Genomic DNA, 25809 nt, shown 5'->3' on the forward strand with positions numbered 1-25809 from the left:
TGAACTGACGGAGTATCAATGGATAGAAGTAGCTTTGTTACCCTGGCAGGGATCGAGGTTATTGTACCGTTATGTTTCGTGCTAACTGTTGCTTGTACCCGAGACAAGTACCGATATACAACACACACACTGTCCGGATAAGAACATCGCTACCTAAAACAGGTTTGCTAGCATAACATTTCGTCCAAGTGATTATCTTGAGATGAATATTTCCTGTACTTCTTAAGATGAAAAACATCACAAGAAGTTCTGCTGTCAGATTTCTATCTGGAGAAAGCAGGCGTTTGTGATAAGACTGTTTCGTATATAATTGTCCGACATTTACAGACCCGTGAAGATTCGGGTTCGAGTGTATCTTCACTATCCCATGCTTGTCATAAGAGGCGACCATGCTTGTCGTAAGAGGCGACTATGCTTGTCATAAGAGGCGACTATGCTTGTCGTAAGAGGCGACTATGCTTGTCGTAAGAGGCGACTATGCTTGTCATAAGAGGCGACTATACTTGTCATAAGAGGCGACTATGCTTGTCGTAAGAGGCGACTATGCTTGTCATAAGAGGCGACTATGCCTGTCGATAGAGGCGACTATGCTTGTCGTAAGATGCGACCATGCTTGTCGTACGATGCGACTATGCTTGTCGTAAGAGTCGACTAACGAGATGGGGTGGACAGGCTCGCTGTCTTGGTTAACAGATGTAATCGGTTTCCAAACGCGCAAATCGATGCTTATGATGTTAATCACTTGATTTTCTGGTCCAGACTCGATTATTTACAGACGGCCGCCACATAGATGTAATATTGCTGAGTGCGGCGTAACACTGAACTCATTCGCTCACAGTTACAACTTCATTTGAAAGCATACCACTGTACACTCCCTGCACACACGATGACGTGTTACCCGCACGGGGAATGAGCGAGGGGCCTATCAGCGTTCATCTTACGGCCCATCGTAATTCTGTTTAACAGGCATAGCTTCGTCGGCATGGTAACCATATGTAAACACAATTATCATGGTTTAGTTTCCATGGAACAGATGCATGTGACCTCTGCTCGACTTTTATTTTAATGCCGTTACCATGCAGATGTGTATACACTTCAACATTGAGCATGTGATACAAAAGCAGAAAATGTGGCATTGTGCAATCCCGTGTGAGTTTAGTTGTACGCCGTACCGTTTGACGAACGGATAGTTTAATTTGTTTAAGATGTTAATTTCTTCTGGCGTCTATCTGGACTTGACTCTTTAAAGGATAGAGTGAGTGAGTGAGTGGGTTTAGTTTTACACTGCACTCAGCAATATTACAGCTATATGGTGGCAGTCTGTAAATAATCGAGTCTGGACCAGACAATCCAGTGATCAACAACATGAGCATCGATCTGCGCAAGTGGGAACCGATGACATGTGTCAACCAAGTCAGCAAGCCTGACCACCCGATCCCGTTAGTCGCCTCTTACGACAAGCATAGTCGCCTTTTATGGCAAGCATGGTTTGCTGAAGGCCTATTCTACCCCGTGACCTTCAAGGGTATTTAAGGAATAGACTTACCATACATCCATGGGCTTAGCAATCGGAGCATTGCAATCGGACCCTGGCAGCTGTGGAACAGTGAAACGACCAGTGATGTTTACATAATACTTTCATTACGATATCAGCGTTTTCACAAAGTTACTAAGTTCACTTTGGGAACTTTTGATGAGTTCGCATGTATGTTTTACTCTGTTTTTAAGAGTTTATTCGACAGTACTACGGCGGAGGACACTATATATGGGTTTCACACGTTGTAGCCAGGTGGGGAATCGAACTCAGGCCTTCAGCTTGACGAGCCATCGTTTCAGCCAGCGTGCCATACAAGGACGCGATCTGCGTCACAGTGGTCGACTGCTTGGACGTCAGCTAACGTCGTCGACACCACGACAAAGCTGATAGTAAACTCAAAGCAGCATTTTCAACCTCAAATCAGCGTTGACTTTTAAAGGTCACGGGGTAGAATAAGCCTTCAGCAACCCATGCTTGTCGTAAAAGGCGACTAACGGGATCGGGTGGTCAGGCTCGCTGACTTGGTTCACACATGTCATCGTTCCCAATTGCGCAGGTCGATGCTCATGTTGTTGATGACTGGATTGTCTGGTCCAGACTCGATAAATTACAGACCACCGCCATATAACTGGAAAATTGCTGAGTGCAACGAAAAACTAAACTCACTCACTCACTCACTCTAATCAGATATAAATTGTCTCTGCTCCAGACAAAGAGACTGAGACTGTGGCACCGAGAGTGCGGAAGGTGGTGTTCACTGTATAGTGTCTGTGTGTGTCTGTGTGTCTGTGTGTGTCTGTGTGTGTGTCTCTCTGTGTGTGTGTCTGTGTGTGTCTGTGTCTGTGTGTGTCTGTGTGTCTCTCTGTGTGTGTGTGTCTGTGTGTGTCTGTGTGTGTCTCTGTGTGTGTGTCTCTGTGTGTGTGTCTCTGTGTGTGTGTCTGTGTGTGTCTGTGTGTGTCTGTGTGTCTGTGTCTGTCTGTGTGTCTTTCTGTGTGTGTCTGTGTGTGTCTGTGTCTGTGTGTCTGTGTGTGTCTGTGTGTCTGTGTGTCTGTGGTATCGTTATGGTATTGCCGTGGTATAACGGGTATTGTGGGATTGTTGTGACATTGAGGTGTCACAGTAGTATTGTGGTATTGTGACTACGCTGTGCTGTTGTTGTGGGGCTGTGTTATCGTTGTGATGCTGTGGTATCGCTGTGATATCGTTGTGATGTTGGGGTATTTTATCTGTTGACTGGCACTTTAGAATTTGATGAATGATAAGTAAGGTTGACTCCTTTATCATATCATATCATATCATATATCATATCATATCATATCATATATCATATCATATATTGGTGCTGCTCTAGATACTGTTGTCAAGAAAGGGATACTAATCATATTGATGTCATCATAACATGTCACCCACAAAGTACCACATACCATTTTACCTGTAGTATTGTTCTGGTATTGCTGAGGTATTGTTGTGGCATTTTCAAGTAGATGTGTTATAACGAAATGCAGCTATGTGACATACTATATAGTCCCGAGAAGATTCTCACCCCTGGGGCATTGGCAGAGCCATATAGACTGACAGTTGGGTGTATACGCTCCAAAACACAAAGATGATATACAGACAGACGTGTCACCATCGAATGACCATTTCATTTGATTTTCAGTTCAAGCCACTGCAAAACGCAAACAGATGTTTTGTTAAGCCCGGCACGCGCAGTTTGTAGTGAGTGAATTTAGTTTTACGCTCTCAGCGATCTTCCAGCTATGGCGGCAGTCTGTAAATAATCCAGTGTTGGCCATACAATTCAGTGATCAACGGCATGAGCATCAATCTACGCATTTGGGATACGATGAACGAATTAGTTGCCTCTTACAACGAGCATGGTTTAGCCTGGAAGACCAATTCTAACCCGGGTTTTCAAGGGTCGGCAGTTTGAAGTCTTTTAACTCCTACCAAACTGTAAACTATTTGAAAGACATCACTCTTTATTGGAATGCGTGTTGGGTCAGAATTGGCCGTTTAGAGGATCACCATCTGTCTGGATGTCACTACAACTAGTGAAACAGAACGGAATATTACTTTCTAGAGATGTTCATCCTATTGATCACTGGATTGTCTGGTCCAGACTCGATATTTACAGGCCGCCGCCATATAGCCGGAATATTGATGAGTGCGGCGTAAAACTAAACTCACTCACTATTAGTTTAGAGAGTAGCGATCCTTAAACCGATGCAAACTGATTGTCATCGTTCGGATTTCGGGGAATAGACGTGGGGAGAGCTTTGTATGTCTTTCGGGTCGCCCAGGTTCCTATCCTAGGTTCGAATCCCGGCTTGTAAGCACCATACACACAATCTTTCATGACGGTCTTTGTTCGTGCATCAAACTAGCTAATCATAGGAGCGTGTTATACATAACCCCTTTACTCATTCCCTTATTTGAGATAGGATCTGCTAATGCGAGGTTCCCCTGATAGTTATTCTGTCACATTTGTCACCACTTGCCACTTTCTGGAGCACCTAGGACCATCCAAGAATGACCCCAGTTAACCACCAGACGCAGACCAGACGCCAGACGCATGCGCATTCAGCCCTCTCTTGGGTTACCGCGTTAAATGGCCCCGACCAGGGTTAGATTGTAATCTGCAATGTTACTGAACTATCTTGATCATTGTATGCGTCAATGCAGTGCAAACATTTGATTTTAAAGGGATTATAAATTCTGATTTAGGGACTGAATTATAACTGACTTTTTAACTCACTTGAACAGAATTGTAGCGTTCTGTATAGAATGGTCGAGAACGCGCATGGGTGTTTAAGTTTGATAAGCTGTCGGTTTATTAATGTTGATATGAGCTGTTATATCCACACATGAAACCAACATCAACATGTCGAGAAGGGCACGCGGAAATTGAAGCGAGTTAGTTCCCAAAATATTTAGTATCCAGTTCGATGTACTTCTAGGAAAGTAAGTGAATGAATGAGTGAGTCAGTCAGTAGGTCAGTCAGTGAGAGTGAGTGAGTGAGTCAATCAATGAGTAAGTCGGTGAGTGAGTAAGTAAGTTAATGAATGAGTGGTGAGTCAGTGGGTAGATGAGGAAGTTAACAGAGTAGGTGGGTGAGTCAGTGATTAAATGGTGGTCAAGTGAGTTGATGAGCGGGTGGGTGAGTGAGTAGATGAGTGGATGGATGAGTCAGTGAGAGGTAATGGGTTGATGAGCCAAGAGTAATGGTTGTGTGAATGAATGAGTTAATGTGTAGGTGAGAGAGTTAATGAGTTGTTGGGCGGGTGAGTGAGTTAATTTATGGATTAGTGAGTGAGTGAGTTGTTCGCTCTATACATGAGCAATATAAGTAAGTGAGTTTTACATAGAAATATATCAGTGCGTCTCGTCTTGCTGTGAGCAGGTCTTATCACACTGTCTACATGTGCTGTCAACACCTTGAACAAATGCCAGGTTAAAGACTGGGCATCATGGTGTACATTAATTGTACACCTAGGCTCTAGGGTAATTGCGTTTATTGAAACGACGTTTTCAGGACCAAAGGGATATACTGAGATGTACTTGAAATACTCGGAGGTGAAAGGTGAATGATTTGTTAACGAAGAACATCAATGTTATTTGAAAGTGCATGTAATTATTAAAAGATAAATATATCGATCTGTATTAAAAACGTTTTTATTGCTAGTTGATGCTGCTTTCTTCCTTGCAAAGAATGACTGAACTGTCACTTTGAAATTGAAGTACGCGAAAGTGCATCTGTAACAGTTATCAAAGTAAACAAATAATTGTCAACTGGCAGGATTCGGGAAAGACTAACAGGATAACATTCGTGATCCATAGTGACATTATACTGAGAGCCCATTCAGTCAAACCAGACCTATAAACGCAGCTTCGCTCACAACAATGAGATAAGCTGACCTAAAATATGTCATTATCTTCTCGGAAGCGGAAAACGATACTTTTTGTCTAAAACTTCCTTTTAACTAACAGTGACAATTTAGGCGTCCTGTGGATCAATTCGACTCAACAGGCAAACGTGCGATACCAGATTATAGCCAGGCGATATGCATTGCGTGGGTGTCTAAAAATAGCACAGCGCCTCTCGAAGCGCCAATCAGAGACGTGGAAATCGGGTCATCACTGTTTGGTTTGCAGGCGCTCTTGAAAGCTCTATATGATTGTGGAGGATGTATAGAGCTGCGATGCCACCTTCAGTATACGTGAGTCTAGTGGTCAGTTTGGAGTACAAGTGACGTTCAGTACCGTTAAAACGATGACATGGAATATTGTGAGTAATAGCTGAAGAAGCTCTGATCAGAATGGGCCATTTGTGGACCCGTCTCTTCAGGCACCGGGATGTACGCATTCTCCTGCTAGGTAGGTTTTTCTTGGAATTATTCCTGATAGTTGTATCATTGCCAGTGCACTCTACAGCAGACAATGTGCACATATGTGCCTGCTGCACTCTAGGGCGTTACGTATGTATATTTCTCTCTACAGGCGTGTATATCACCTTTCGCACATAACCGTGGAATCGCGAAGCGGTTCGGTTGCTGTAATTGATACGACGTTTGTGATCAGCTGTTGACAGTGAAATTGACATTGTATGTCTGGGGCGAGCTAGCGGGGGTCGGGATGACATCGCCTGTGTTGGGGTAACCCACAGGGTTGTCGTGTTGATGTCTGACAACGGTTCCTCCAGTTTCAGATTCAGATAAATGTGTGCAACTAAAGTTCATATATTGATAGAATCATGGTTTTGAAGTCCCCTATCACTGTATCAAATACCTTAGCGATCATTATCATCGCCCATGGGGTCGACAAGGACGTCACGATTTTGAAAATTGTGTACACTTAATTATTTGAATGATAAAATGAATGAATTTATTGACGTTTCATTTAGTTTTGTGTGATTTTTATCATTTGTCAATAAGTGCCCTTTTATTTATAGAAAAATTCAGAACATTTAATGCTTCTCTCTATGAGATGAAACCCTATTTGGTACATACCCCAGGGTCTGGAATTATTTCAGGTGAACTATTGACTAGCCATTGCATGTGTTTATGATTGTGCCACTAGTGGTGCAGGATATGCTCACATTTTGATCAAACCTGTGGTATTAGCACTATTTAATAGTGATTCATAAACACTTGTTTAATTGTTCATGATATGGTCAGAACCATAAAATGCTCTGGGCAGGCATTTCTATGGATGCGGGAGGAGTTTTGTAATTTATTTTTACATGCTATACATCGGCATGAATCATGTAACTGAGATGAAGTACAGATGTACTTGAGAAGTTCAAACCCCAGCATGCAGCTCCACAACATGTCCAGGTTCATTTCACCTCAACCTGAAGTCACCAGGCCTTCCTTCCTTCCTTGCTCCCTCCCACCAGGAACAGGGAGAGCAGGGACCTGGTTACTTCCTGGATCCAGCATGTTGATAATGTAAACATGCCCTCAAGGTGGCCTGCCACCTTACGCACAGTAGAGAGGTGTAAACCAGGAGGTAATGGATGTTTACAGATGCTCAGGGTGGTGATGGTCGTTAAGTGGTCACTGATCCTGTCTGGGGTACTAAATGGCCATTGATATGGTCTGGTTCTAGGTGAATGGTTACTCTGGGCTAGGAAAGGAAAGGGTGGTCTGTTGAGGGAAATGTTTATTAGTGTTTGATTTGTTGTAATGTTTTTGGACAGTTATGTTTTTTCCTCTTGGAAGAGGATACCAGCAGAGGAAATGTGGAATGTTTTCTTGACGGGGTGTTGGTGGGGGGTGGTGGTAGGGGGTGTTGGGGGGATGTGTGTGGCCAAGTATTAGGATTTCCTTCTCAGGTTTGACATGTGTTTATTTTCTTTTGTGTATATATCTTTCTAATGCCATGTGGTGTAGTTCTCATCACGGTACAAGTTGTCTTATGTCCATTTGTATCATATATGATTCATGTTCTGTTGGGAGATGCAAGTATTAGATAAAAATGTGTGGATAATAATGTGTAAATAGCGTAAAGTTTTTCTAACTTGCTGATAAGTTTAAAATATATTTCCCTTTTTAGGATTTTTTAATGTGAAAAGTGAAAGTGAACATGGCTCATGAAATTTTTTTTAACAAAAAGGCACAAAATATCAAATATTTACAGTGTAGCAATCGTATGTTTTGAAAACAGCTAAATCATAAGGAAGAAAAAGATTAAATTCTTTTTATCAAAGGTTATTCACTGTATTATTTGATGGAGAGAAAATAGAAAAAAACATACGACAATTCTTTGTACATCTGTACAACTTCTAAGATGCCTCTCAAAGAAATTCTCTGTAGAGAGTTTCAGAAGAAACTATTTCCTCAACAACACATATTTTTCTTATAAATGTATGAGACTAAAGCAAAACATATCAGCAGATGAAGACCTGACAAGAAAATGAAAAACAGCAACCATCTCAGCAAGCTTGTGTTATGTGTTTATTTATTCAGTAAAAAACAAGACAATATCATGTAAAGAAAAGTCAAAACAAGGAAAACTGTACACCATCAGTAAATAATTACCCGTAATTGACGGTGTGTTGAGTAGAGATCTAAGAAACTCCTAGTTGTACGGAGCTACTGGTAATCTGCCTACAGGAAAATAGTATTTTGCGTGATCCAGCTCACTGCTGGGGACAGGCAAATGGTATTACTGATGATGAGGTTTTTTTCTGCTGCAGATAACATAGTTGTGTCTGTTTCTTAGATCCTCATTGTGCCAGGAATACGTCTTGTTAGTCACAGACCCATAAAGGTGTAGGTTTTTGTATCAGTCATCAATATGGTGTGTAGGTATTCAGAACGATGGCTCATAACAGCCATGATACTAATAAAGATGATAGTTAGTCTTAAAGTCAATCAGAAACCTTATGTCATAGAAATTTTAGGATGATTCAAGCTATGCTATTTTAAACACTTAAATGTTAAGAGTATATTTCTTTGTTCTACTATGAGGACATTTAATCATGCTCAAACAGCTTTATACCTAAATAACTAATAACTAAATATTATGAATCATTTGAAAAACAGTTACCAGTCTTAGGGCTAACAAAGAAACCTTTACAACTGTGCCGAAAAATGCAGAAAAACCCAGATTAATCATGGAAACAGCAACATAAACATATTACCTCTCTGCTGAAGTACTAAACGACTATGAAACTGCAACATTTTTATAACAGCGAAGTTTGCAGTCTATTGCGCATGTGCATCACGATCTGCCTCTTATGGAAAATGTGTTGAATATGTTGAAATAGTTACTGTAAATCATTTCATATGAATCTGATGTAAACTACACAAGGGTGCACACAAGCATGATACTGATAAATGCCAAATAACACAACAGAAATACTTTAAAAAGGGAATGTATCTTTACTTCAAACTGGAAAATGGCAACATGTGGTCAACACTTCCCCTTCCATGCAAAATCAAAGTTCCAGACTTTTCATTTTTTAAGTTTTAGTGATTAAAAGTTGCCGTTTTTATTGTTTCACAGTGGGTACCTTTTCTTTGGTAGGCCGGAATGTGTCCCTGTTACCTTGGAAATCATTCCTGAAACTGACCAAACCTGTTTGCTCAGACCTCCTTGGTGGGTTCTAGTATCATGACATATCATCTGAGGAAAGCCTGTCTGGCCCAAATGGTCCATGACAGTCCACCTGTGGAAGCAGAGTCTTAATGGCCTTGCAGGAATTTTCATGACAATGCTCTGGTTGTAACAGCTCCAGGCAGTGCGTGAACTCTTGACTTCTCCAAGCCAATAACGTCAGTCATAATTACACACTTTTATGGATTTACACTCTTCAAGCAGATCTGGCAGAAAATTATAGCATGATCATCTTTCCAATTATCGGTGAGAGCTGTGTGGTGGAATAGAATCCAATCTTCACCTGGCCACACAGAAAATTAAATGATCTGATGACATGACTCAGAAATACAGCTCATTTGTGGAATATGGGTTTTGTTGGAAGAAAATACTTCTTTTTTATTTTTTAAACATTTATGATTGGAAAGGCTATGTCGGATAATCCTGGGAAAATGAAGAGGAATGACTGAATTTAGGGATTTATTGAATGATATTATTAATTGAATGTTAAGCAACGATGATAATCAGATTAAAGAATAATAATAAGCTGATATTATATTTGAAATGTTTTTGTTTATTTTGGTTAAAAAGAAATAGCAGGAAAAACCAGGAATTAAAAATATTGTAAATATTTTTTAAGGTGATATAAATGTCTACAGAAATGAGGGCTGTCTATTGGCATCAAAATTGTTTTGCAATATAGGTCCCCATATTGTGGTATATATTGCGATATAATGGGACCTTAAGTTTTTGATAGTGAGTGGCAATAATTGTGCATGTCAGTCCTAATTTTTACATTCTAAACTAAGTTTGGTATCTGAGTGAGTTTAGTTTTATGCCACACTCAGCAATAATCCAGCTATATGGCGGCGGTCTGTAAATAATCATGTCTGGACCACACAATCCAGTGATCAACAGCATGAACATTGATCTGCACGATTGGGGACGAATGACATGTGCCAACCAAGTCAGTGAGCCCGACCACCCGATCCCGTTAGTTGCCTTTTACTAAAAGCTGAGTCAGCTTTTACAGCAATCAGGTTGCATAGTTTTGTATACTATTTTCCTTTTTATACAATTAATAGTATTACAGTATGCAGTTTTGTCATTGAATAAGGAAAGAAAACAAACCCTTTGAATAAAGATATGTGTAGATTTTAAAAAAAATCAAATATATACAAATTTCATGTATATTCTTTTCCAAGTTTACTGGTTCTCAGAAAAAATATTGCAATATGTATCATTTGAAAAGTGTATTGCGATATACCGACATACTGGCAATACCATGCAGCCCTAGTAGAAATTACTTAGTATAGTATGTTTATAGGTGGTTATTGAACAGTGTGGGTTTTAGTGTCCAGTAATAATTTTTGGACAAAGCAGCTTCAATCTTATAAATCGCCATTTTGATGAAAACCTGTAATCAAAATCACTATTCTGATCATTTTGTTGATTTGGGTGAAAACTAGGGATGTCAGGATGCATATGTTTCATGAATCAATACATATCATGATACCCATGTCACGATTTAATGCATATCATGATACCTATTTTCATGGCATTTTTTCTTAAATTTTTCTACATTTTGAACATTAATGTTTCATTTGATACAACTGTCCATGAAAATATCAACATTTTGTATTCTCAGGGCTTAAAAAGTTCCAATTTCCAATCTTTGTTTATGAAAAATAATCATTTAGAACCCTCATGACATCAAAAATCATAATACAATTGCAAAATCTAAATGATACATAATCCTATTTAAACGACTAATTTCAAAACTAAATATAGATACAGTTTTGAATGTATCAATAATTGTATCGTCTTAAAATAAGTATTGATGCATCGATGTATTGATGCATCCCTAGTTGAACCAAACTTGCGGTCTTATGTTGTGGGCTGGAGAAAGTTCTTGCAAGAAAGTTGAAGTTGTTTTTAACATCTGACAAGAACTGCAGAAACATCCTTTGAAGATATTATGAACTTTATGTATGATGTGTCTCTTTGACAAATACCTTGCCTTTGAAGTTCTAACCTTCCGTCGCTGTAGAAGCTTCATGGGGTGATAGAGTAGCCTCGTGGTTAAAGCGTCCACTTGTCACACTGAAGATCCGGGTTCGATTCCCCACATGGGTACAATCTGTGAAGCCCATTTCTGAGGTTGGATTGGACAATGTTTGGGACATTCTAATTATTATAATGAGTATCAATGAGTTCATTATGAGTATTGAGTACATCATGTCTCCGTATCAGTGAGTACATAAGTATCAGTGAGTATATATTAATATAGATGGGTACATAATGAGTACTGACAATTGTGTACATGAGTATCGTTAAGCTTATAATGAGTGTCATACTGATTATCGATGAGTACATCATGAGTATCAGGGGTGGTGGAGTAGCTTGGTGGTTAAAGCGTTTTCATGTCATGCGGAAAACCAGGGTTCGATTCCCCACATGGGTAGAAGATGTGAAGCCCATTTTCTGGTATAGTCCATACTGAGTATCAATGAGTATGTAATAAGTATCGATGAGTACATCCTGAGTATCAATAAGTAACATTGAGTACATCATGAGTGTCAGTGAGTATTGATGAGTGCATCTAGAGTATTGATGAGTACACAATGAGTTGAATGAGAACATGAAAACTGTTGAAGCTGCTCTGCCACTGATCAATTAAAATGATCTAAGTTTACATGGTCACGCCCTGAAATCCATAATCGATGGTGCTCATGTCATCTCACCAGCTGAGTGTCATGCTCACCATTATGTCTATATCCCATAATGTTTGAGGCAGCAAGTGCTCTTCAATACCCATGCAGGGGGCAATCCCAGCATATTGATGTGATCAAAGATGATTTGGTGAACAAAATACATCACTTGGTGATCAGGTACTCATCCCACCCAGTGCTCGGACCAAGCTGGTTCTGCAGCCTTGCAGTCAGTGATGGACTGCACCATGTGAAAGAAATGAATGTTGTCAGGCAAGTTACTGAGTGCAGAGTCTGTGATGAAAGAACAATACACATCTGGCAACCATCAGGACATGAAATCACTTCTGCAGAACAGATTAAAGAAATATAAATGATGAAAATTTAATACAGAGAAGGCAAAGTTATTGTGATAGTCAGTCTGACCTTTCAGTAGGCTTACTGCATTAGAGGTTGAAAAAAAAGTATAAATCTAGCTATATCAATTCTTTTCAATGAGATTGTTTACTGTAATGGGGTCATAAGGTGAAAATTTCCACCTTTTGATTATTGATCTTAAGAACATTAATTGATATTGTTCTTAACAAAACATTCATTCAATACATTTTTATGAATCGATCCTAAGATGTACTTTACATACAATGGTTAACTGGATTTTACCCTGTTCCTGAAATTAATTCACAACAATAATTATGGTTTTGTTAAAGAAAAAGCCATTGTTCACAGGTCCTACTGGACTTTCACTATGGTACGGATCCAAGATATTGTCCCCCATTTCAGAGAATACTGTCGTGTCTTTAAATGAAGGCTGAAATACTCATCTGTCACACACAACATTCCATGTCTCCCTAGAATATGAAATGTTCATACCCTATTATAGACAAGAACTTCAGAGAAAGATGAAAGAGACAAAAAGACAATTGGGGATCTATTTCAGCACCCAGAACCAAAGCCTTCATTTCCTGGGGAGACCACTCCTGGAATAGTCTTGCATGTAGAAAGGCAATAACAGTTTGGGTTTTTTTCAGTCTAGTAGGAAAATAACAGGTTTTTAGTCCAGGAACTGATTTTCTGATTTTATTGACAACAGAATCTTTTGATTAAATGTCAGTCACTGATTTCCAATGCAGACTTGTGTTCTTCTCTTCATATGTTCTTCTGTTCAGGCCTAATTCATACGTAGGCATACAGTATATCTGAAATGTTCTGTCTGTTAGAAATGGTTCATGTGTAAGATAAACATTAATTGTAGTTCTCAGAACCGTGAGAGGACTTGGATACACAATAAGACAAAGATCCATAGGTAGGACTTACATCACTTGTTTGACAGGAAGTTGTCGAGTGCTATATAGACAGAGACTTATGGATAACATTGCCCTCCAACATGCAAGACTATAACAGCTTCTTTTTTTCAGAGGTGCCATGTTTCTTGTGCCATACAGGCTGAACATATTAATAAGTGGGGTCATGAGATCCAGTGTAATTCCCTATCAAAACATGGACCAAATATAACATGATACCCTTTCCGTGCACCACCCATTCAAACTTTCAGTGGTTCCAGTATAAAATCCCACACCATATATTAACAACTGATATTCGTTTACAAAGAATGGGCTATACTAAATGAGATAAATGTGACTTTTGTTCCTGCAAAACAGATACATTTCAGGATTTATTTTTGGAATGTGATCTTATGTGATGTGACCACTGTGGACATTTTGGCTTAAAGAAAAAACTCACATAGAAGTTCAGTCAAATCCTGATAAGTCAAATACCGCAGTGTCCAAGATTATGCATAAATGTCTTGAATATATTGCTAAGTGGAATTTGTTACTTGGTTCCCAGTGATTTGACTGTTTTTGGATGATTGCTGTCCTGATAGCACTATAGCAGTACTTTCATGCTCAGTCAGGGATTTACCCTGAGTCCTGTATTAGAGGGTCCCTGGGAATCATACTCTTAATTGTTTATTATCTTGTCTAGTAGTCTTGGACTACAAAATGGGGTCATAGACACTTATATTTTATTATTAAAACTACATTATAATATTGTTACAATTAAGTTGCTGTTATTGTATTTTGTATCATGATCATCATAGTAATTAAACATTAAATGATATCATAAACATGCTTGTAGAAGACTCAGTGATATCTTGTTGTTGCTGATCAACATTTTTAAAAAAGTATGTGGGCTTTTTCTGTGTCGCTCAATGGACGCGCTAATCAATTTCATTGCCTCCATTGTCAGTTCATATAAGACCCAGAAATTGGCGTCTTGTAAATTGCTTCTCTGTCAGTGAACCAGCTGGAAGCCAAGGGACAAACACAATATACTATGACAGTATCTGTAGCTTCTAATCTGTGGCTTGAATCTTTTAACTAAATATTAGTACATTTAGAAATGACCGGTGGTACTCTATCACTGTAAGCATATAATAAATAATACAGTAAGTAATTTGAGACAAGTTCTTAAGTTATAGGTTTTGAATTATACCACCTAATTCAATTTTGTTCATAGGCTATTAACATGTGTGTGTGTCTGATATCACATTATGACTTCCTTTTCTGAATTTCTTGGTCTGGCAAGGAGCCTTTCAAGATGGCTGCTTATTGTTTTAAAGAGAGCTGATGACTTGTGTGTTTAACAGTATCAGATTACTTCCTTACAGTTCTGCACTTTTCTGTCATCTTCGTGACAGAATTCCTAGAAGTTGATTCCAACAGGCTGACTTGACTGGCCATGTGTCTAAATATATGATCTGATTTCCTAACAGTTGTCTCCACGACACTAGTTTTTACTGTACACAGACTGGGGCTCGGTGTAACCCAGACCTGCGCTTGGTGTAACCGTTGATGTAGATGGAAGCAGTAAGTGTAAACAGATGCATGGTTACAGGTCAGAACTTCCGCAGCTTGTCAGATTTGAGACTTCTTACTTCCAACATGGCTGCTCTGGTGAAGGGGATTACACAAGATACCCTGTTATCTCTGAAGGTCAGGGACAGTGGCAAGGTATCAGGAACCTGATGATTACATATGCTGGATAGCTCTCAAGATGCAAGGATCATTATAACAGACAGTCATCTTTAGGTGCAAAGGGCATCGCATCAGAATTTTGGGTTAGAACTGGTGGTATCCAGTGAACATCAAGTACCGGTTGTGAGAGTTGAGGTAATCACTTCCACAACATCTCTTTGACTCCAGCACTCTGTTCAATCACTAGATTGTCTGGTCCATTCTTCTATGTATACAAACTGCCTTCATACAGCAGGAATATTGTTGTATTAATCAAAAAAAAAAAAATAAAACAATGTTACAGAGAGACTAGCGAGTCAAGCATATAATGGTTATATGGTGTGATGAGTCTTCCGTATGCATCAATACATCGATCCATGGGCTGTTGATACAGTGAATGGATACAATGTTTAACATTTTTGTATACCCCAATACAATACTTCAAATGAGTCATGATACATCAATGTTTAATATTGCCAAATTGAGATATCTTTAAAGATACTTTCTTTAGTTTGTGGACTTGAATATATCTTTACATATTTTCCCTTCATAAGAAAATGTTTTCACAAAATTCTTGCATAAAGAACTGTGTCAGACACAGTGCTCGCATGTTGAAACATTCCGAGTCTGTGTATGAACTTAATTATCTTGTTTGCGAATGAACTTTGAACAAGGCTGGCAGAAATTGATGAAGTAGTTTAAAACTGGTTTTGTTTTGTAATTTATGTTAGAATTTAAGATTTCAGTATTGCGATAGTATCATATCGCCACCCTTATATCAGGAATTGTATCGTGTCACAGCGTAAGTGCATGATACTTTGGCAATATATCATGAAATTTTAGTATAGCAATATATCGTATGGCAAGTTGTGTGCAATACCATGCAATACCAGCGCTAGTGTCTGGTATGATGATGGGTGAAGTACCAGTGTACGAGATATTTCTTCTAGTAGGTCTTTGTTTGTATAATCTCCACAGATATTTTGCTGCAGATACCATGAGTTGGAAAAGTTGTTTGTGTATTTCAAGTCAATGAATTTGCCCAGACTATAAGGATTTAGTCCACTATGTCAGGAGGCAGACTAATTGCCATCAGCCGAAGTTGCATAATTCAGGCAAGGAAAGATAATCTGATAAAATATACTCCAAACCTGACTTTCCTTGTACACTTTTGAATTGACGAATTTCTCGATAATGTAATGAAATTCATGAAAAATTATACATTGTGTTATCTTAGTCAGGAAAATTATTGATCTTTTACCACTGGAATATGAAACTTGATTTATTATTGATAGTCCCCTTCCTATGACCTTCAGCGAACTAAATGTGTTTTTTTCACAATGTTTATACTGAGCAACACCTCACAGTGAAATACAAGATGTGATTCTTTGTTTGTGTTGATTTACAGAGAATGATTGGCTTGTTGCTATGAAATCCAAGAACAATATTGTCATAACTATCATATTGGTAGCAGCAGGAATATCAATAACAGAAATATTACTCCATCATTGTTGTTCTTTTCCTTGCTCAGGAGGAACCATTATGTCCCAGTCAAATTGGACTAGGGTACTCTTTATCTGTCCTCAGCTCCTTGAGGAATATGCAACTCGAGCTGTCTGTGAAAAACTAAAACATCATATCCTACCAGGTACCCATTTGCTGCTTGGTGAACAGAGGCATATTTTAACACCTGACTTGCACAAGGAGACCCAAAATGATTGGCATGTATTGTGAGTTGGTGAGTTTTATGCTGCTTAGCACAGCAGGGGTCACCAGAAATGGGCTTCACACATTGTCCCCATGCTGGAAATTAAAACCAAGTCTTAAAAATGAAAAATCAACGCTTTAACCACTTGGCTACCCCAATGCCTTTCGTGGCACGTACAAGATAATATGTTAAAGGTAGTTCCAGATACAATGATTTGATGTAGCACTCACTTTACTTGTACGTATTACACATGTACTAAAATTAACTATTTTGATGTATATATACCTCCATCCAAATGTTGGGTTTTTTGTAGAAAACATGTTTTCTTCCTGCCATGAAGGAAAACCAAGTTCTATGGATAGTCAACTTCTTTATCGCAGTGTGTACGATGTTTCGGCATTGGTACTAACGGCGTAGGCGTAGGTACTTATGCAGTTATCAGGCATGTTCACTAATTTCAAAAATATATTATAAAAACATGGGGGTGCTTCTTCAAGTATCTTAAGAATATATTCATCATTTCATTTACCTTGTGAGAAAAAACAGTTTGTCCCAGTGTGTACAAGACCCTTCCTGCTTGCTGATAAGTGATCTGTTTAGAAAATTATAATGGTGTTGTTTATGTATTAATTTCAGTTTTCATACCATCATAAACACAAGTAATGTTCTGTTAAGGAGCTGACATACATGTGTATTAAAAGGAATTCACACAAGATACTTGGCAGTGCATTAAACGAGAACAAGGTTTTATTACCGAAGCAGGTAACAAGAAAAGGAAAGATTATACAGATAGCGCTGGTCTTTGTGCTGCATAAACAGACCCAGCTGTTGAACACTGAATCTGGCTGCCTATGATGCCAGGCATATGATGTGAAGAAAGCAGTGGAACTATCAACTCCACCATATTATCTCCTGTTCGCACACAGCAGTTGGGGAATTAATCTCATGCGTTGAGCAGTTGCCAGTTTCCAGGAGATGCTGACGTTCTTGCAGGTTTCCGCAGGAATGATCTCGGAAAATCATGTAATATCAGAATGTTCTTTATCACATGGAGGCAAATATACTGGCAACTGCAGCAGTTTGTTAACTTGTTTATTTTTGTGTGTATGGACAAATCATAGGGATGGGTATTGCAGAGAATTGCGATGATGCTAAAGCGCATATTGCCACATGTATTGCAAGAGGTTTTTTCTAACAAAAAACTACTCACATTTGAATTAGTGATTTATTTATAAGCAAAAACAAAGCAAAATGCTTTAATCGATTAAGCTGTAATGAAAACGCTTTTAATCATGACAAAGTAAAAAGCTATTTTAACTTAAAATGCTGCCATACTGAAGCCTTTGCTATAGTACTGATGTGCACCACATTAAATTGTTCATATTAGGCATTGCCATTTTACAACAAACGCATAACTTCTGATGTGTAGAACAGAAATATACAAAGAATTCTGAGACCATAGAGCCAGCAGACTATGCATGTTATAGGTGAAATTTTGTTCAACACAACATCAAACCCATCTCACTCACTCACTCACTCACAAACGTAGCCGTCAATGCTGAGATGTGTACCTGGACCACTCTCTCTGCCATACGTGTTGGCATCAACCCAGGAGATATGGAATACAAGCTGCGTGTGTCAAGTCGGCCATAACACAAGTCATACACGTAGTATAAACTTACTGTAAGATCTGTTTGTCTGGCAGTACTAACGCGTGTTTGTGATTCTGTATGTAGGCGTACAGGAGATGTATACATGGCATGGTGAGGTACTGAGACTGCAGCGTTAGATGAACACGTTATGTAGGTGTATTGAACCAGTGTGGGAACATCATCACAATATGTCGGAAACATTAGGATATCGGTTTGCTACATTAGTATTTTATTGATTTACAGATGTTTGACATAGACAATGTTAGTAGTTCCAAATGGGTATTGCTTGTTTTGGCGAGATCAGTCAGGGACCATGTCATTTAAGGTGTCAGTGTTGGTGAAAAAGCTGCAGTTCACAGAGCATAGTTGTCCAGAAGGTTAGACAAGAGAGTCTTTGATCATACATGTATTTTTTCTGCAACACGCTGAGCAAGTCAAAATGAATTCATGAAATTAGGTAAGAGAGCCTCGATGGTCGAGTGGTTACAGTGCCTGACGAGACAGCATTCAACAGACATTTAAAAACATGATGCCTGTTTTTACCCTGCCTGGTGTGCCTGTTATGATGAGGATAAAGACTGGGTACCTAGGAGGCAAGCATACATGCACACACATGCCCTCACATGCACTTGCAAAATGTCTGCATCAAATCTGAACATGGCATTAAACTTGTCTCACCTGAGACGGAAGTACAACTGTCTCAGTATGTCATGTGACATGATTAAAACACAGGAGTTACCTGCCCAGCACTGATGGACCACCAAAGCATCCCAGACAGCATCATGTCAAGAAAAGTGGATGATGTCCTTGGGTGGATTCAGGATGTCCTTGGGTGGATTGACGGAGGGCGTTGAGGGGGTTCGAACCCCCTGAACCCCCTGCCTACAAAGAAAAAAATCTTCAATGTGGTCGTGAGTCATGTTCAACAGGAGCAGATCAAAATTAATTCCAACCCATGTGGAGTGAATGAGTGTGTATAGTTATACGCAACTTTTAAAAATATTCCAGCACTATCACAGCGGAGGACACCAGAAATGGTTTCACACATTGTAGCCATGTGGAGAATCAAACGAGGTCATTGGCGTGACGATTGACTGCTTTAACAATGCAGACCGCATTTCACAAAGCTCTCGTAAGCCTAAGATCTTGTATCTTTACTCATAGCTTTCGTACCTCCTGTTCTGCAACATAGCAACTATGAACGCTATGAGAAAAGTTACGACATCTTAAACATAAGAGAACTTTGTGAAATGTGACCCGGGCAAGGCCACTGCCGCCAAACCATGTGGAGACAGGCAAATAATATGTTACTGGGGATACCCAAAAGTTTGAACATCTGTACAGAAGCATGGGTTGGTGAAGACCAGTTCAGCCTAACTGGGATCATGACTGTGGTCCCTTGTTGTGGAGTTCCTGATTGTCAATAATTCAGGAAATCATTCCACTGATATTGATAAGTGATTAGCGAGGCTGATCAGTATGACTGGATGCAAGTGTCTACAGTTATTCATGGATTTTCACCGTAAATATATTATGGTGTGCATTGTGCAGCAGCTTTCAGTCATTTCAAAAGCTGTTCCTTGTTTTCACAAAGCAGTTACGGTGCTTGTTGGAAATCCCATTAAGATAGTCCGACACAAGTCATTATTCTTTGTAGTCACCTGGTCCATTGTCAGGAGATCTAACCCCCCAGGAAATGTATAGCAGTTGCCATGGAAAATAATTCATGTCTGAGAGGAAGTCCATGCTAGATGAAGTTGGAGTGTTGTTGTATCCTCTATTATTATATCAAGGAAATACATAAAAGTGCTTTGTCTGTTTCATATCCTTAATGTGCGTTCTTATTTACCAACATTATAATTATAGTCAGTACATAATAATACCACATACTCTATGTTTCCTGGGAATTCAGATGGAGTCCCTTTGTGAGGCAAATTTGGAACACATTGGTACATTAAGTGTTTAAGTTGTATTTTTTCTTTGAAGTTGTTATTTTTTATTAAGGCCAGACCAATTTTATTTCTTGTTTTATGGATCCATTGGATGTAATTTTGCAAGAATAAGAAAAAAATATAAATAATTTCCTGCTTGAAAAATGAAATCCTTATGTTATGATATGCGAAAAAGAGACATTGACAATGTTTTTGTTTGGCAGTTTGTTTGACACAAAGACATAGGTATCTGTTGTCAGAGACTGAAAACGGAACAATATTTGTGGTAGAAATCAGTGCTTCAGGAACCTCAATGACTGTTACTTTGGGAAACAATGCCCTTGTAAAACTCTGACTGATAATGTCAACAATTTTTGTTTACTCTCCTGCCTTAAAACCTTTTGAGGAAGAAAATCCATAAAACAATATATAGAACTAATCTGGCCTAAAAAGGTATTTAAATGTGTTTAATTCGGTGCAATGTAGTTTGTTCAATTCCTTTCTATTAGGTTTGGTTATCAGAGAAATGTTTATAGTTTAATGCTAAATTTCTGAAAAAAAATGTGCATTATGTACAATACATGCTCCAGACAACCAGGTGTCAGGAGTGATGACTGAGTGGGTTTGATCACTGAGTCAGTGTGCTGGTGATTAGGTGCCTGACTCTTAGAATGTTGGTTCAAATCACAGATGTGAGTCAGTCAAAATACTCGCAAGAGTATTTTAGTGAGAAAGTGTAACCCGAAATGAAACGTTTCATTCGACCATTCCTGGGAGTCATTGCGTATCAAACATTGTGTATCAAACATTGCATATCAAACATTGTGTATCAAACATTGCGTATCAAACATTGTGTATCAAACATTGCATATCAAACATTGTGTATCAAACATTGTGTATCAAACATTGCGTATCAAACATTGCGTATCAAACATTGTGTATCAAACATTGCGTATCAAACATTGCGTATCAAACATTGCATATCAAACATTGTGTAGCTTGGACCATGGGAATGTGAATGATTTTAACTACCATTGTAACTAATATTTTTTTGTGTGGAGATGTGGTGGCTGGGTGGCTTAGACCGCTGACTTTGTATGCTGGAGATTTTGTATTTTTACTCAGAAAGTGTGGGTTCAAATCCTGGATGGATCATCCCCAAAGGTAGATATCTGTACTTTACTAAAAGAAAGTGTAAAGTCAAGCTTAACATGTATTCATATTTGCATTTACATAAATTTATATGGCACCTGTATCAAGATCACCTAGTCCAAGGTGCTCTGTTTTTCCCTCAATCACTCTGTGTCACTGTCAAGCGGTACAATTATCAATCTCAACTCCATGAGGAACATACAACTCTTGCAGCCACTAGGTGCACTGAGTTAATGTGGCTTTCCCATCCTTACAAAGTTGCAGTTGACCATTTTGTTTAGAAGTGTTTGTTTCTTGCTTTTGGCTGGAATTAGACATTGAGTTCGCTTAGTTTTCTAACATATATCTTCAGTATGAAACCATCTGTGTAGACTATAGGTGGTATAAACAGAAACGTTAGTGACAGGACTGTGTGGTCTATCTTCAACCACTGAACTGACATCACTTGTCTCGTTCATCATCTCCGACCTCACCTTGGTCTCACTGCACTTCAGAACAACAACTTTTGCCCATCTGGTACAAAGCAGTTTATCTGCAGCCCAGACCTATCTGTTACCCCAGATCTGTTGGAGTCTGCTGTTGGTGAAAGGTTGTGTTGTTAGCTTAGCGGATCAGCAGAGACACTCACTTGATTTAGGAATCCTCAAGTTTATAGACGACAAAAGGCTGTTTGTTTTTCTCTGGAAATAGGACAGAAGCAATCTGTTTTATTCTGGTATTGTCATTCTTTTGTTCCAATGTGGATTCCATTGCAGAAATGTTCTCCTTCACTATGTGTTTAACATAGAGGTCTGTAGTGAAGACCCAGTGGTTATAAGGAAATTGACTAAGAAACTGAAGTCCTTGCTAGAAACGCAAGTTGATTAAAGCCATCGTGATCAAACGCACTTTTCCGATGTGTAAACCATACTTTCTATGTACACATTGCTCAGCAATTACTTTACATTCTGTACATTCATAAATGAGTCTTTATACATTTCTAAATCAATCAACAGTTTTGTACATGTAACTGTACATTTCTGAGTTAATCCAGCAATATTTCATATATTCATAATAACATGTATTCTATTAGACCTGTTAGCTGTATCCATTTGCTTCCACATGTATTGTGTCGTAGCATTTTGATGTTACCGGCGGAATTAACAGTCACTGTTCAGTTCTACCTGATGATGGTGCTAGAACAAGTCCTGAAACATGATGCTCAGAATAGCATGAAGATGTTAGTCAAGGCCCTTATTCTCGAAACGTTCGTAGCCCTAAGAATTCTTAACTTTGATCGTAGCCAATGTGTTAAGTATAATTGATAATTGTTCGCCACAAGCCCTCTGATAATCGATAGTGGATTTGGTTTCCAGTTCCCATCACTACCAATAAGATTTAGATTAGAAGATCATAGACCAGAGACAGACCTTGATGATCATCCTGTGGTTAATGCAGAAGTTCATAATTTATCATCATCAGGTTAAACTGAATATATAAATGTGTTTATTTTGCACTGTAGTTTCTGTGGAACTGTTTCTGTGTTGCAAGACAGCCCAGTTAATTTATTGGAAGTGTAGACAGGCCGGTCTTCTAAAGTCAATAGTCATTACTAACTCTCCACAGTAAATTTTGTTAAGAACATTAATATTTAGCTGGGAGTAGTGACTCGATAGTGGTACATTTGTGGTACATTTGTTGAAAATGGTTGTGTTCTGAAAACTGGCATTGCTTCACCAGGCTCCAGATAATTGCTTTGACTAGGGGGTATTTCACTCCTCAGAATTAAATTGAGGAGTTTGGTTCATGCATGTAAACAAAATTTGACTCGTATTCTGAAAAAGTTATGAGGATCTTTCACTCACTGATTTGACTTTTATGCATATATCGGAATTATCCATGCATATTTTACACAGACACACATTTATAATCTCACAGGAGCCCTGCATACGTACTATTTGCCCATAGTATTTATTAAGACTTTACCATTAGCGGGTTTATAACTGCTGAAATAAAGACTGGGATGGGTCAGCATTTTCAATCCAGATACCCCCTGTTACCCAGATACCAGATACCAGGTTCCCAGGTACCGGGGTTACCAGTCCTAGCCCTTGCAGAAATGATTAACAGTTCTCTGCCAGTTTCTGAAATGTGCATTTATCTGTATGCTATTATCCTGAGAACACTCTATGTGTTAACATTTTCTTGTAAAATACTAGTACATTGCAAGCAAATGTTTCAAGAATTTATTTTAAAGCATTCGTATATTCATTTGTGGTTTTCTGAACTTATATGAATTAATTCCTCTTTTGGATAAAACAGATTCAAAATAACTTCCAGAAACTTAATAGTTGTAAAATGTTTTGAGGTTTTGAGGATCTGTTCATTTAGCTGAAATTTTCACGAGAATTTGTAGGCCGCCATTCCCAGAATGCATCAGTTAGATTCATCTAATTCTCCTTAGTCATGGGTAATAAAATGTCAGACAATAGTTTACCGATGGCATTATCACCTGGGTCTGCTTAATCTATGTGCCATCATTGTGCACCTGTGTTTTTTGTGATGAACCCTCAAACAGGGAGTTTCATTACAAGCCTACTTTCTTTCAGTGAGTATTTTTAGGTCAGACTGTTAGGCTTTGTTGAATTTACCAGTTTTGGCCAATTTGCTAATTTTTATTTGCTGTGAGATTGAAATTGAGCATTATTTTAGGAAGAGAACTTGCATTATGACTGTAACTGACACAATTTTTGAAAATTGTCATTTTTGCAAATGTAACTCTGTTTCATCATTATGATGGTAAAAAAAAAATCATGCTGTAGATTAATAGGTTTGAGAATATTTGAATTGATAAATGTGAAAGAATAGTTCTTAGGTTTTTGTTTGAAGTGAACATGTAAGAGTATCTGATAGATGATTGATTGATCGATTGACAAGAGCAAAACAGATTTATCTGTGACTGTTGTGTCTCCAGGGATGGCAAGCAGTTTGTTGTCTGTGAGTAAGGTATTGATGTTAACTGCAGCAAGGTAATTCCCTGGGTTAGCTCTTGGAAACAAACATGCCATCAGACAAACACACATCAACATGCGTGTGTTGTTACGACATAACTACAATAAACTTCAACGTGATCTTAAGGCTTTATTTCTACTCACCAGAGAAGTAAATTCTGTCATAGGCATGAATGTTGACTGATTCCTCAGTATTGGGAAATCCTTACATGGTATGTGGGGAAAAATAATACATCATTTCAGATTCTACTTTTGTTTTACAAACTTTATCTGAATGTTTTCAATGTAAGCAGCGAGAGTTATAAACTAAAGAATTATTGTTCGCATCGATTTGCTTGCTTTTGACAGTACTTAAAAAAAATGTAGTTTATTTCATGTATTTACTTTTAATTTGTTTACAGTCAATACATTCCCAATAAACCACTTGAAAGAAATCTTATTGTAGTATTACATGAGTTGGTATTTTAGTCTGTTTGTTTTGTCATCAGCCATCACTCAACTGTGAATTATCATTTCTTCTTATTGTTACACCCAATAATTATTTTTAAATACCAAATTCCTTTTCCCTCTGATAATTTGTATGTATGTAGTTATGAGTATGTAGTGAGAATAGCTTTATATGTTATACTATACATATATCTGTAAATATGTTTACAAAATCTGAAGTTAATCTAAAATACTTTAACTACCTGTTCACCATGAAGCTAAGAAGCTCTACTTACCACTGACCACTTTCCATTGTATGTAATTAAGCTGGGGTAAGGAAAATACAATAAGATTATATAACTGCAGCTTGGGTTTGACTTGGTTAAGCAGGGTAACACAAAGAAAGGTGATCAGTTCCCAGGTGGGGAGTGATGAGGTTGGCCAGGTCGGCTGTCTTCATTTTGTCAACTTGAAAGTGCCATGTCGGCATAGTTTATGACAATTATTTGGATTTATGTGATCACATTCAGAGGAAGGAGATGGAACAGGAGCAATTGGAACTGTTATGTGCTTAACAAAGTAAGACTTTTAACCATACACTGTGATACTTGTTTTGCCAGCATTAAAACTATTGTTAAAATTGTTGTGTGATCTCTCCACTCATAGCAATGTTTTGATCCATTAATTAATTAGATATTTCCAGAGTTGTTTCACACTATGAAACAGTTAACATTTAAATTATGGGGACAACACTTTTTACGTCTGCAAGTGTTAGTCTGGCACACATTCACACTGTCTGTTTCACACTGAGTGTTTTAATATGTATAGGGTATTGGAGTACCATCTTATATAATTAATTCAACCTGAGAAGTCCCCCACACATCCTGTGTGGCAATATTCAATGTGGCAATCAATACTTGTACACCAAGGCAGTTCATACCTGTTGTTGGTGACCCTGACATCAGGGACACTCGTTATCTCCCCTTGATGATGAACGTGATCAATATGATGGTTCTGGCACTGAGGTGAAGTGGCAAGGCTGTGACTCATTCTTCTGTACTGACAGATGGTTTTTTTAAGGGCTT

The 25809-nt window shown here is 38.4% G+C and overlaps 1 protein-coding gene across 1 annotated transcript in view; it reads left to right on the top strand.

Moving 5' to 3' along the window:
- The first annotated feature begins 5677 nt into the window (after positions 1–5677).
- LOC137268175 (ADP-ribosylation factor 3-like) overlaps positions 5678–25809 on the top strand; it is a 47612-nt gene continuing 27480 nt past the window's right edge. The window contains exon 1 of the mRNA XM_067802707.1: positions 5678–5915. Within this exon, the coding sequence (XP_067658808.1) occupies positions 5858–5915 (58 nt within the window). The 5' untranslated portion in view covers positions 5678–5857. The remainder of the gene's footprint in view (positions 5916–25809) is intronic.

This window comes from Haliotis asinina, chromosome 16 (genome assembly GCF_037392515.1).
Source record: "Haliotis asinina isolate JCU_RB_2024 chromosome 16, JCU_Hal_asi_v2, whole genome shotgun sequence".
NCBI lineage: Eukaryota > Metazoa > Mollusca > Gastropoda > Lepetellida > Haliotidae > Haliotis > Haliotis asinina.